The following is a 13,591-nucleotide window of genomic DNA, read 5'->3' as shown; positions in this document are numbered from 1 at the left end:
AGACCCTGACTGAATAAACCAATGAATTATTTATTTCTTTTGCCTATTAAGACGTAAACTAGAATCAAAAGAAATCCGAGAAATTTAAAGAAATTTAATGTTTCCTAAACTAATTAGGGAAGTTTGTCCTTCTTTCAACAGTCAAGTGATGCTATGATTCTTGCAGTTATGAACGCAATTTTTGCAACTGCAACTGTTTGCATTTCATCATCTTTCAACAGTGCTATCCTTTTGTGGGACTGACAATAATTATGTATGAATCAATTGCACCTTTGTGAAATTACACATCTGCATATGTTTTTGCAGTGTCCCCAATTTGTTCTGTAGACACTGCTAAATCAGTTTACATATATTATGAAATTGTACCTTGTACTGACTATACTGTGTATGATTGTGCATTGCTGAGTCAGCCACTCTTAGAGGCCTGACTACTTTGGTCAGCACGTCTCTGACTGTTTGACAACCAGGAAGTTCAGTATTCATGGCCCACAGTAGTTCTTCTGAGCCACATGTACAGGAATTTTAAATATTTCCCTTTCTCAATACTAAATGCCCATGATTTGTCTGAGACAATCTCAGACAAACATTAATTTTGTTGTCTGTCTATACAGTATCTACTGGCATTTACGTCTACATCTATGTTCTAACATCATGCAAAGTCCCGTAATTGCCAGTCGGCTGAAGTGGCTCGTGACTTTTATCATTACCTCAGAACAGGATTGGTAAATGTACTTACTGTAGTTTGTTTCTAGTTAGTTTTTAATTAAAACTAATTAGAGGTACAGTAGCAATAGTAAAGTGACAATATAGATATTTAGTGGGGTATGGTGCTCTGTAAATACAGTACGTTTTTAATTTTGATTTCTTTGTGTGGGTGTATTGTGATCATAATACACCTGAACCTGATTAACAAATTTTTTTGTTGTTTTATTTTCAGGGAATTTTTTAAAGAAACCGGGGCAAGAAAGGTTTGTATTTCACATCAAAAACGTATGATAATTGATTGTACAGTTATAATTAAGTTTTTTGAAAGGAAAATTTGACCTTCTTAAGTCGGTGGCTGAATCCACTTAGTCTGTGACAGTTAAAAGCGCAAAAGAAAGGACAGTAAATCACTGAATGACCGTTTTAAAATTTATTTAGGGTTAATCTATACAGTGTATGAATATATCACACTAAATTTGATATTTCTCGAAGTTAGAAACAAGTGCAACATTTGCAGAAGACCGCATTAATAATTTTTATATGCTTAATGTACAGTCCCTAGGGAAACAGTTTTGTTTCCCAAGACGAAGTCAAGAGAAACATCAGGAATCGAGGGAAAACAAAACTACCTACATGCAGTTTCCACGAGGGACCAGGCATTAAGTGCTTTGTTATATATTTAGACTTTTCCTTCATCAATTGCAGTTTATGCAAATTTTGCATAAACTATTTTTTCAAATGCTCTTGGGAATATGCAGTTTGAAAACAATTTGGTCTATGCAAATTTGGGGGGCAAACAAAGTGTATTATGGGGAATGTGAAAATGGTCAATTGCATAATTTAGACACAGAATACAAAGTGATTACAGGAACTGACCTATTTGTACTTCTAACAGTTATATTTATTTTTGATAATTAATTATTACTTGGTTTCTCAAGTCAGATACAAAGTTCCCAGGAAATAATGTGTATGGAAATTTCATGACGAGCCTGCAGATTGGGAATGCAAATTTATATTTCATAATTTACAGATTTCTTGTTAATGATAGTACATGTACACTGTAGCTATCACTAGTAATGATAATAACTATTAGTTCTATATGTAAATGAGTTCCAAATCTTATTTTGGTCCAAGTGAACATTTTTTTGTCTCTTTAATAGTAACTTTGGTTATAGTGCAGACAAGATGCTTATTAGAGAGAAAAGGTATAGTCATAGAAACAATAATTATTATTTTGAAGACATGATAAATTATTTTAAGAAACAACACAACACTTTTTAAATTTAAAAACATGTTTCGACAGAAACTTCTGCCATCTTCAGTTTAAATTACAAAGTACAGAGTTGAATATATAGTGTGTGTTAAATTTAAAAAGTGTTGTGTTGTTTCTTAAAATAGCGTTATCCCAGGCTGCTACTATCCAGACCTTTTGACATGATAAATTATTTTTTTTTCAATGATGACTCAGGGATAGTTCTTTCAAGTAATAAAAATTATTTAAAAATTTGGGTCAAGACTTACTTTGTTTGTACACTATAAGACATACTGTAATTTATGCTTGTTAGTCGAGTATGCACTTTTAGTAGTTAGAAGACAACATTTACAGTGTATGTACATGTAATTAATGGAAAGTGGTTTGAGGCATATTTTACTTGATGTTTATAGCCATTAAATTGTTAAATTCATCAGCATCAAATTTCTCCTTACCATATCATTTCTTACATGTAAACACGAAAACGCACTATAAAAGGGGTGACTTCACAATCTGCCTTTGTTTGAAGTCATTTCAAGGAGGACTGATTAATTATCCAAGATGGTGATCAACAGACAGCAACACAGAGATGGGGCCCCTAAAATTAATGATATTTCTAGCATGAGAAAAAGGGACTTGGGATTAAAAAAAGGAACGACAGACAACATTAATTTTTATAACATACATGTATTATGGACAGATTGCCCAAATTTGTCACAGAGCTTGGTTGCGTCCACAGTTCATTGATAAATCATTTGTATGTACTTAAGGCACCATGCCTTTTATAGTGCATCTTCGTAAACATACGTAAACATACTGGTCATAAAAATGAAAAAAATGATCATGACTTAATATTGGTTAAGGGTTAGGTTGCAGTGCAAAGTGAATGCATAGGGAACAGTTAAAAGAATTTACTATTTAACTTTGTTTTGTTTTCAATCCCCAGACAAGCAAGTTGCCATCATTACCATGGTCATATCTGCAACCACTACTTAGATAAAAACAAGCTTTTGTACCTAAACAAGAGTCCCAAAATACTAGAGGAGAAGCTAAGAAGCCCCTTCAGCTTACTTAAACCACGGCTTCTTGAGCAATGTGCAAAATATGCTCTCAAAGCTATTTGCCTCACTGCATTTCCTTACTGCTCAAGTACAGGTGAACCAAAACCAGTGAAACTGTGTAAGGAGGACTGTGAAAAGTTGGAAAGCAATGTTTGTAAATCAGATTTTAGGGTTGCAAGGAAATTTGATTATTTAAGTGCCATACTACCAAACTGCACTGTTCTGCCACTCAAGGGTTCGAAAGAAGGAGAAGGATGTGTGACTCTGGGACTTCCAGGTAATAATTCATTTTCAGGAGAAAAGAAGGGTTCATGTCCCAGAAATTTATCACCATTGCTGTAAAAACTGTCATGTGAAACCTACATGTACATGTACTTGTCACATACAGTAGTACACTGTATCGCGATCTTTTTATAGTTTTGCCTATGCGCAAGCCGTCAATATTTCGTGGTATTGCCGTCTCACTTTTGCGGCCTGTGATTGGTTCTAATGTTGAAATTGACATCGTTGCACTGAATTGGGTTGCTGACGTACGCAAACAAATACGTTTCACAGGTAGAAAGAATTGAAAGTTCGATCAGGCGCGGGTTGATTAGTTTACAGTTTTATTTATCCTTATCAATGATACGGAATATATTTTCTCCCGACTAGCTGTCAATATAATGTGGTACTGCCGTCTCAAAATCGCAATTTGTTTTTAGTGTGCATAATCCAGTATAATTATAATTATTTCAACTTTAGAAGATATCAAAATATTACAAAAAGTGACGAATTGTCAGCAAAATTGCAAAGATGACAACTGAAGTCAAGTTTGTATATGTAGTACTGTACTTAAAATGTACAATGTAGGAAAACTCTATTCATTAAATGAATTTTTACTGTAGTTAAAGGCATTTTGAAAACATCTTTTTGAGCAAAAAAATAAGTTGAGGAACTCATTCATTCAATTCCAATGAGATAAATGGATTTGATTACTGGGAAAAGGGTTTTATAAAAATACATTAATTAATCTCTCTGCATTTCTAAAAGAATGGGGGGGGGGGGGGGGGGGGCTTTAACAACTCTTGCATCCACTCACTCCTTTAAAATGAGTTTCAAGGGATAGGGATGTTTGTAGCTACCGGTACCTGTACCATACATGTAGCACCTGAACTCTTTCACTCCTCAAAAATTCCCCATTTAATAGTGAATTTTGTGGGGATGAGACAGAGAAAAATCTGAAAGTGTCACTCATAGGAGGCAGAAATTAATAACTTTCTACAGGTGTTAAATTTTCTCACTGACAGAGATTTTACTGTCCCAAACATTTATTTCCAATAGCAGATTCTAAACCTGATTCAATGGCAGAATCTCAAGAGAGGAACAGTGGAGAATCAGATACAGACAGCTCCAAACATCTCGAAGCATCCACTGAGCATCAGAGCAGTGACAACTACTATCCAACTCAACCAGCTCTGACCGAGCTGGTGCAGTCATCACAAAAGCCACCATCTTCCAAAAGAAGCTCATTTAGTCCAACTGAAACAACAGAGCCACTCACCAATGCTGCTGGGTTGCCTGTGGAGCCAGTGGTGAAAGCTGACGAGCCACTGAATAATGGAAGTTTTCTTCAAATGTCTTTAGGGGAAATTAACCCATCTTCCTCTGAGCTGAGCCATACATCAAGTCTTGTTAACGAAGTTGGCTCTGATACAGTTTTAAATCCTAGTGATCAAGTTGAAGGAAATGTTTCCATGAAGGTATGTCAATCTTATCACCCATTGACATCTCAAACGCTCTCCAGTTGACAAGTAAAAATCATCTGCTGTTAGACAGAGTACATTTTTAAAATCTGTTAAGTCTCCTTCCCAGGGGTCAATGGATTATTAATTAAAGGGCAATTTTATAGCCAGAACAAAGTTGATTGTTTTTTTGTTTTTGTACATTGTCCATTATATAAGGCAGCACAGCTTTCTACACGTAGTTGGACATCACCTTAGCCAAACAGGACACAAATCGCTTAGCATTTAGGTCATGTAGACTACTGAAAATAAAAATTAATAATAAAATATAATAATGAGAAGAAGTCTGAAATTAAATAGACCAAATTCATGAGTGGCAGCCAAGAGAATATTCTTTTGTTATTAATGTGCTTATCAGACTTGGCGTCGTTTGCATCATGGACAAAATGTATGTAGTTTAAAGAAATGTTGCTTTAGAACGATGCTAGTGAGTCTAATTACCACATACATGTAAATGAAATAATATTTTTTTTGGATTCTGTCCATTAGAGTGGTACAACTTACTAATATTAAATGAGCTTTACATTGTATGTACAGTTAACACCAGACAAAAAAATAATTGTATCTTACACTGAAATCGAAATCACATTTGATTGCTCAAAAGATGATACATGTACGTGTGGTACATGTACAGTATTTTAGGGCATACTCTTAATTCCAACGTCTTTGATGGAAGATTTGGCAACATTTTACTGACACTCTTGGTGTCAAAACAATATTGAAATAATTGGCAAAATTGTATTGTACTAATTTTGTGACCATCATACTGTTTAATATGTACATGTACTATTCAAACTTAGTCTAGTACCCTTACTACAGCAAATTGTATCCAGTGCTGCTTTTGTTTTGAAGAAGCCACAGTACTGTACAATTATTATTATAGCTACATGTATTAATTATTAAGGAAAAGGGCTGCAATTTGAAACTGAAGTAACAGTTATAAAATAATGTTTTTAGTCTTTATCCGAGGCTACATTTTGAGCTATTCTCACTGCAGCTGCCAGCTGCTATTGACTTCACTAGCTACATGTAAATGTATACATTTGAATGACTGATATTTCCATTTAAATGGTTTTGCAATCTGTTTGGACAGGAGCCGTTTTAACCACTTTGTAACCTATGTGCAATTTTCCATTCATTTTGAAGACAATTCAAAGTAGTTGAAACATACCTTTCGTTTTTCCTTTCTGTAGGATATTCTGCATGTTCTCCCATCGCCAGCTGCCTCAGTTTCAACTGTATCCCCAGTACAACATGGTTCAACAAGTTTTCCTAACTTGCCAATCGTGTTAAATGTCTCCACTGAAGCAGAAAGCGAAGTGAACCTGGCCCAGAGCAGCGATAATACATCTTTGCCAGCCTCCCCTGCAGTTACATCGAGTTTGTATTAAAATAAAAGAACCTATAATTATGTATAGACTGGCAGGTATTAATTGTAGCTCTAAAGAAATATTAATAATAATAGCAATAACTATCTTGCTTGTCATCGTCACAAATACAGCAACGACACAGCTCAACAAGGTCGAACCAAAAACATTTTTTGGCCCCTCAGTGGCTGCCCTTATAATGGTCCCTGTATGACCTTGCCGCACAGCTTACAATGTACATGTACATGTACTGCCAGCTGAAATCAGCTATTTGCTGATTCAAATCACTCGCAGCACATGTTTTATTGGGTCTAAAAACACGAGATATAAACTCAATAATTAAAAGCTGCTCGCTTTTCGAACATAACTTGGGGTACCTTGTGAAAGTAACTTAGTATGATCTAACGGCATATTATTTAATCAATATTTTCATGTCAGAATATTATTGCCTATTAAATAAAGGCAGCCTCTTATAATAATTTATTTGTTCATTCGTGTTTTTAGTGGTTCATTTAGGTAACGATTTAGAACAAAGAAACTTGATTTAAGTACTAATTAGTTATAAGAGGTGTCAAAACAATAGCCCAAGGATACAAAGTCCCTGATAAGATTTAGCCACCTATCCAACCATCAACTAATCCTTCCTATCTATTAAATAATAACAAGTAAAATTACAATAATGATATCCATCATCATCATCATCATCATGGTATCCCTCGAAAACGAGTAAGATTGTCTATTCAACTTCTAGTCTTGTGCACCCGTTGGTGACTAAAGAGTCCAATTCTAGAGTGGCACGCTTTGCCACAGGCGGGGCAGATGTAGGAGGCCTGCTGCGACAAAGCAGGGGCAGCTTCACGTTCTTTACGGCGTTGGCGTTTTTCCTCCGCTTTCTGACGCCGCTCTTTCTCAAATAGCGCCACGCTCTCCCGGACTGCATGTCTCCATCTGGGTCTGTCACGTGCCAGATCTTCCCAGGTAGTCAGACCAATGTGGCACACCTTAAAATTTGCTTTGAGATTGTCCTTGAAACGCTTCCGCTGCCCCCCTTGTGCTCTGGTGCCAGAACCCAACTCTCCGAAGAGGATCTGCTTGGGGAGGCGCGAGTCCATCAACCTGACAACATGACCAGTCCAACGCAGTTGATTTTCAATTACCATGGCCTCGATACTGGTGCATTGAGCTTCGTCAAGGACGCTGGAATTTGTCCGTTGATCCTGCCAGGTCACACCCAGGATGCGTCTCAGGCAGCGCTGATGGTACTTTTCCAGGACGTTAAGGTGTCTCCTATAGGTCGTCCAGGTCTCCGAGCCATAAAGGAGGGACGGAAGCACGACAGTCTTGTACACATGGAGTTTGGTGTCTTTCCTCAGACTCCTCTCCGCAAACACTCTCTCCCAAAGCCTTCCAAAGGCACAACTTGCAGCCTTAAGGCGATGAAGGGTCTCCGCCTCGATGTCAGCTTTTGTTGAGAGGACACTGCCAAGATATGGGAAGGTCTGGACATTCTTTAGTGTGGACCCGCTGATACTCATGGGAGAGGGCGAGGGATGCTGGCCTGGGGCAGGTTGGAAGAGGACTTCTGTCTTTTTTACGTTCACCGAGAGACCGAGGCTCTCGTAGGCGAGCGTAAACGCATCCAGAATTGCCTGAAGTTGACGCTCTGAGGTGGCGCAGACGCAGTTGTCATCCGCATACTGGAGCTCAATCAGTGAAGTGGTGGAGGTCTTTGACCGTGCCTTCAGCCTTCGCAGATTAAACAGCCCTCCGTCCGTTCGATAAATGATCTCTACACCGTCAGGTAATCTGTCTTGGATCAGGTGAAAGATGGCTGAGATGAAGATGGAAAAGAGGGTTGGTGCGATGACACATCCTTGCTTCACGCCAGTCCGTACCTCGAAGGCCTCGCCACCAGTGCCGCCTAGAACCCTGGCGGACATGCCGTCATGAAGGAGTCTCAAGATGGAAATGAACTTCTCCGGGCAGCCGTATTTAGCCAGGATTCTCCATAGCGCTTCTCGATTGATAGAGTCGAACGCTTTTGTGAGATCAATAAAAGCCATATATAATGGCTGACGCTGCTCCCGACATTTTTCTTGCAACTGCCGGGCAGTGAAGATCATGTCAGTTGTTCCTCTATTTGGGCGGAAGCCACATTGAGACTCTGGCAGGAAGCCATCAGCATGCGGAACTAGACGGTTGGCAAGGATTCGAGCGATAATCTTCCCGGCAGTGGCAAGAAGGGAAATGCCACGGTAGTTTCCACAGTCAGCTTTGTCTCCTTTTTTAAAGATCTTAACAATGTCGGCGTCCTGGAGGTCCGAGGTTATTTCCTCCGTTCGCTAGATTAGGAGAATGAGTTGATGAAGATGCAACGCCAGGTCGTCGCCTCCGTACTTGAAAATCTCTGCTGGAATTCCGTCAACACTTGGGGCCTTGCCGTTTTTCATTTGCTTGATGGATGACTTTGTCTCGCTGAGGGTCGGTTCTGCTCCTAACTCAGCATTGACTGGCAACTGCGGGATCTTGTCGAAAACAGATTCGTCAACCGTAGAATCACGGTTTAGAAGTTCTTGAAAATGATCTTTCCAGCGCTGATTGATGCTCACTGTATCAAGGCAAGGGACTGACGGAGAGCAAGCTGCAGTTCTTCAAGCAGCGCCGGATCTTTCAGTCTTTCAACATCTAGTCTCTTTTTCGGTTGTTTTGCTATATGCCGTTTCTTGTGATGTAGTTTCAGGGCAAAGCTCGAGCGTACAAGATATAATGATACAATAATGATACAATAATGATATACAGTGTAATTGTATACATGTACAGTGTTGAACATTATTCATTGATCTTTTAATGTGTTTTTCATTTGCAGGACCAGTGACTAATAAAACTGAATATAATAAAAAAAATGGTGAGGTGGCTTTTTATGAACAAATTGCACCAAAAATCAATATGAAACTTAGACTACATGTACAGTAGTCCTTAAAATGTTCCTGTATCATTCAATATAAGTATTAATTTTTTCGAAAGAGAGACCATCACTGCTAGTACATTGTAGTGAATTATTTTAATAAGTATTTTAATTTGTATCTGGAACATTTAAAAGTACAGAGTAAATAATATTTTGGATTGTTTTATATTGGATTACTGTTCAATAAAAATATAATTTATTATATTTTCCTTTCTTTCTTGTTATTAATATTATATTTTTACTTCTCTTTTCATCTTTCCTCTATCTTTTTTCATTTATTTCCATTCATTCCATTTTATTTCTCTGTCTTATTTTCTTCCTTTCACGCGTGTATGTAACCTTGAGAAGAAGTACTGTACATGAAATGTTTTTTCACGCTAGTAATAATAGTACTGGTTAATTAATTAATATATGTTTCCATAGCTATTATATATTTACTTTTTAGGGATAACAACTGAGAAACCATCACCAAAACTTCCAACAACAGGTGAGTTTCAAATAACTTTCTTTTTCAGAACTTGCTTAAAAGGGAAATTTTTAAAAAGAAGAATGCAAAAATAAATAACAGGTGTCCAATTGTTTAATTAAGCATTTGTCAGCTCGGCATCTGTAATGTTTTTTTATATACTGTAATAAAGTAAGCAGAAAATATGAAAGCAGCAAGGCTAACTTGTGCAGAAAGAGTGTGCACTGGTGGTCAATTACCAGGTGCAAAGCCCTTAATAAACCCCCATGCAAAATGGCAATTTACATGGGATGCTTTGTTTTGTCAGAAAAAAAGTCAGTTTATTGCATTTATTGAAAGACAACTAGTGTGTTACTGTTAAACACTATACATTATTCTTTGTGTAATTTTGTTGTCTGCCAGTGCCTCGACCATCCCTTCAAGTTTCTGCTGGTGAAGACAGAGTATTAACCCTACCTGTGAATACTGTGAGCTTGTATGCCAGTGCTTGGCCCAAGGAAACATCAGGTATTACTAGATCTTTTTGCATCACCTTGCACATGCAGTAACTGTAATGTGGTTGTACAAGGTTGATTTTACCAACTGAAAATAATTAAATTTAGGATTTTGTGTTCATACTTGTGGGTGAAAATAAGTTTGTTTTGTTTATTGATCAGATAATCCGTATTCATACCACTGGCAGCAGATCTCTGCTCCTGAAGGTAGCCATGGTTACATGGAGGGACAGGACTCCAGACGGGTTATACTAAGTCAGGTAATTATTTTCTGTCACACCCCTCCCCTGAAGGGGATTATACGGTAGGCGGACCTGTTACACACCCCCTTGCTTCACCTTTGGTGGTGGAAATTACAGTCCTTTTTTTGTAATGGATAAAGATATGTTTCAAAGATTCCCCATGAACAATCAAGCAGACAATCTAAATGTAACAGTTTGTTTGGAAAGTTTTAAGTTAAAATATTTTTAACAAAATGAAAATAAGTTGTACTGTTTTTGTACTCTGTAATAATATGCTCCATCAAATCTACAAACTTATAGTCTACATGTAGATGAGCTGTTGGAAGTACTTAATACTAATGTATTGAAATCATTATCATTGATTAGATTTATAACAAATTGAATGAAAGGAAAAAAAGCCTTAAAAAAAACCTCCTCAGCAAATTTTCAAAATTAAGGAGTTGTTTGAATAGGGTGTCTTCCTTGGCCCAATTAGGCACGTACTGTACAAGTCAATGATGCAAACGTGATACATGTAGCACACCCTTTTTTAATTGAAGACACAAATCTAAGCAACTATGGTCCTTTGTTTCTCTGTTTGTTTGTTTATTTTATAATAAATAATTAATACATGTAACTGACCTTAGCAAAACTGCATTCCGCAATAATTTTTTTCCTTTTCTCAACAGCTGGACCAGACAGGAATATATCAGTTTAAAGTGAAAGCAACAGGGTCAAACCAAGCATATGGATATGCATACATCAATGTTACAGTACTCCCAGGTAAATTAAATTTAATGATTCATATATCCCCAGTACTAACAGATATTTAATATGTAGTCCATGCTGCTTGAAGTTTGAATACAAAACAGGAACTAAATTGGAGATTTCTTTCTTTTGGCTTCGCACATTAGCGGGTAAGGCTGGCTTATCTGTGGGTTTTTATGGTACTTCCTGTTCCAGTTCCTCACAGTCGAAACAAAGTCTAAAATCAAACTTGGTCAGATGGGAGGAAAGGGAGTAAAGGGTAATGAGTTACTGTAAAAGAAATGTAGAGATCGTGTTTCAGCTCCTGTTGCAAGGTTTCACCGGTCGGCATTTTTGGTTAACGTTGATAGTTGAAAGAATGGTATCAGAATAGTATTTAGTGTCTGTACAAGCTGAATCCAGTTAACATCAGGAGTGCTTTATACTATACATGTATGTGCCAGAACTTTGTGGTCACCAGCTCTGTTAAGTCAGTGCATGCACCATGATTTCCTGCCCTTTTCTCCTGTTATGTAGGATGTACACCATAGCATACCATACATGTACATGTAGGTTGGGTTGTGGTAAAAGCGTGTTCATGGAGCGTTTTTAGCAGTTGTTTTTCTCCTTCCCTCCCCTCCCTTTTTCCACTGCTTTTATGAGTGTGACAGGTGCCTGTCTTCTGGGATGTCTTGAAAACAAAGACCCCTATAAAGATCCTAAGACTTGAAAACGAAGAAAGTAACCCAAAACCCTCAATTTGGCTAACCCTGGGCCTAAAGTTAGTTTTTAGGCCTAGGGTTAGCCAAATTGAGGGTTTTGGTTTACTTTAAATTTTTCTTCTTTGAATCTTACATATGTAATTAGCTAAGGGTCTTTGGGGTCTTTAATAGGGGTCTTTGTTTTCAAGACACCCCTGTCTTCTGTGCTGCATGGTGGCTCATGGCTGGGTGCAGGCCACAATTTCTCAGCCATGAGAGCAGTCTCCATTAACAGGAGGAGCTGGCTGCCAATAGTGGAAGCTCCTGGATGCCTCATGCACCCACCTTCTGCTTTATATCAGTAGAGTTGTTAACAAAAGGTTTGGTTAATTTCAGCTCCTCGGATTAACAAGCCACCACGTGCTGACATCTCACCAAAAGAACAAACAATCACGCTACCTACAAACGAGGTTGTTCTTGATGGATCGAGTGAGTATCTTATTTTCACCAAATGGCAATATTTTTTTGGTGGCTATAATATGTCAACTCACCATATTTTTTAGATATAATTGATTAATGGGCCTTATGCATGATGATGACTGACTACATATAGCTACATGTATCTTCACCACCAAGCTTTGTTTGCAGAAAATAATTATTATTTACATCATATGGACATGCAATACTGTTTGCACATGGGTTTAAAATTCTTTTCAAGTTTACTCCTTTGGGATTTAGCTCATGCTAAATTTACAAGTTTGATTTTTGAATTTGAGGCTTGCTGGTGAAATTAGCTAGTCAGACGTCATCATGCTGAAGGGCAATTGAACATTGGAGGAGTCACGATCCCACAAATTTATTGTCTTGGATTTTTGTTAAAATTAATATTGCATATGGTGAAACTAAAAATTACAGTGCTGTGTGTCACTTAAGAAACCAGTAGCAAACGCATATTAAACTCAGTGATAAATGAAAGCAAAACATAAAGAAAGTAGGTGAAATCAAATATAAAACTCCTTGTGTTCCGTACATGTATACTCGACAACTCCAATTATTCCGCCAGACATTCAAGCTGTGACTAAGATCATGTTGCACCAGAAAGCCTGAAAAATGTACAAACTAACGCGAACATAACACGACGTCTACATTCATCACAATCAAGTTTCGAACATGTGCAAGTGAGCATTATTGTCTTTTGATAGCTAACTATTAAATGTTCAGACTGATTGCCCCATTGTGATTAATGATTTAAGAATTGATGTTATCGATTTTACTGCCTATGGCAGGAGTCATCGAGGACTGAGGTAGAGAGCCACGATTCAACTACTAAGCTTCCTTCAACCGTCACCTATACCACATTTTGAGTTAATGATGTTTACAGCACATTAATGTGGTGAGCCTGGCAAACAATGTGTTTGCTTCTGTATTGTAGAAAGTTCAGACGACGATAAGATCGTTCAGTATAAATGGGAAGAGGTGAAAGGCCCCCTTAATGACAAGAACAAGATGATGAGCTCTGGGGTTGATACCCCTGTACTGCAACTCAAGTCATTAGTGCCAGGAATATACACATTCAAGTATGTGTCTAGTTAAGCTGGTTCAGAGTAGATAATAGTGAGCTTAAGGACGGTGCCTACTAATTCAAAGATATTTTTGCGCCGGTTTATGATTATGCAGGAAATGTAGATCTTGACTAGAGTTATCGAAATCCAACAAGAAAATTGGCGGTAACCACGCGTTTTTCTAATATAATTCATGAATAATATTTGTAAAAAGCTTTAAAAATAATACAAAGGAATGTATGGCGTTCTTTCTCAAACGGAAGCTTAAA

At 37.5% G+C, this 13,591-nt stretch overlaps 1 protein-coding gene across 2 annotated transcripts in view; it reads left to right on the top strand.

The window, feature by feature from the left end:
• The window catches only part of LOC138004280 (dyslexia-associated protein KIAA0319-like protein), a 40,076-nt gene that overhangs the window by 1,188 nt on the left and 25,297 nt on the right, over positions 1-13,591 (top strand). Inside the window, exons 3-14 of one of the 2 annotated variants that reach the window (XM_068850753.1) lie at positions 938-968; positions 1,866-1,910; positions 2,904-3,295; positions 4,339-4,757; positions 5,993-6,179; positions 9,033-9,071; positions 9,577-9,618; positions 10,000-10,104; positions 10,254-10,351; positions 11,002-11,095; positions 12,157-12,249; positions 13,193-13,337. In XM_068850753.1, coding sequence (XP_068706854.1) covers positions 938-968; positions 1,866-1,910; positions 2,904-3,295; positions 4,339-4,757; positions 5,993-6,179; positions 9,033-9,071; positions 9,577-9,618; positions 10,000-10,104; positions 10,254-10,351; positions 11,002-11,095; positions 12,157-12,249; positions 13,193-13,337 — 1,690 coding nt within the window. The remainder of the gene's footprint in view (positions 1-937; positions 969-1,865; positions 1,911-2,903; positions 3,296-4,338; positions 4,758-5,992; positions 6,180-9,032; positions 9,072-9,576; positions 9,619-9,999; positions 10,105-10,253; positions 10,352-11,001; positions 11,096-12,156; positions 12,250-13,192; positions 13,338-13,591) is intronic. The other variant, XM_068850754.1, reaches the window with a different exon arrangement.

This window comes from Montipora foliosa, chromosome 5 (assembly GCF_036669935.1).
Source record: "Montipora foliosa isolate CH-2021 chromosome 5, ASM3666993v2, whole genome shotgun sequence".
Classification (NCBI taxonomy): Eukaryota; Metazoa; Cnidaria; class Anthozoa; order Scleractinia; family Acroporidae; genus Montipora; species Montipora foliosa.
The sequence above is the reverse complement of the archived record's forward strand: the minus strand, read 5'-3'. Positions and strand labels throughout refer to the sequence as shown.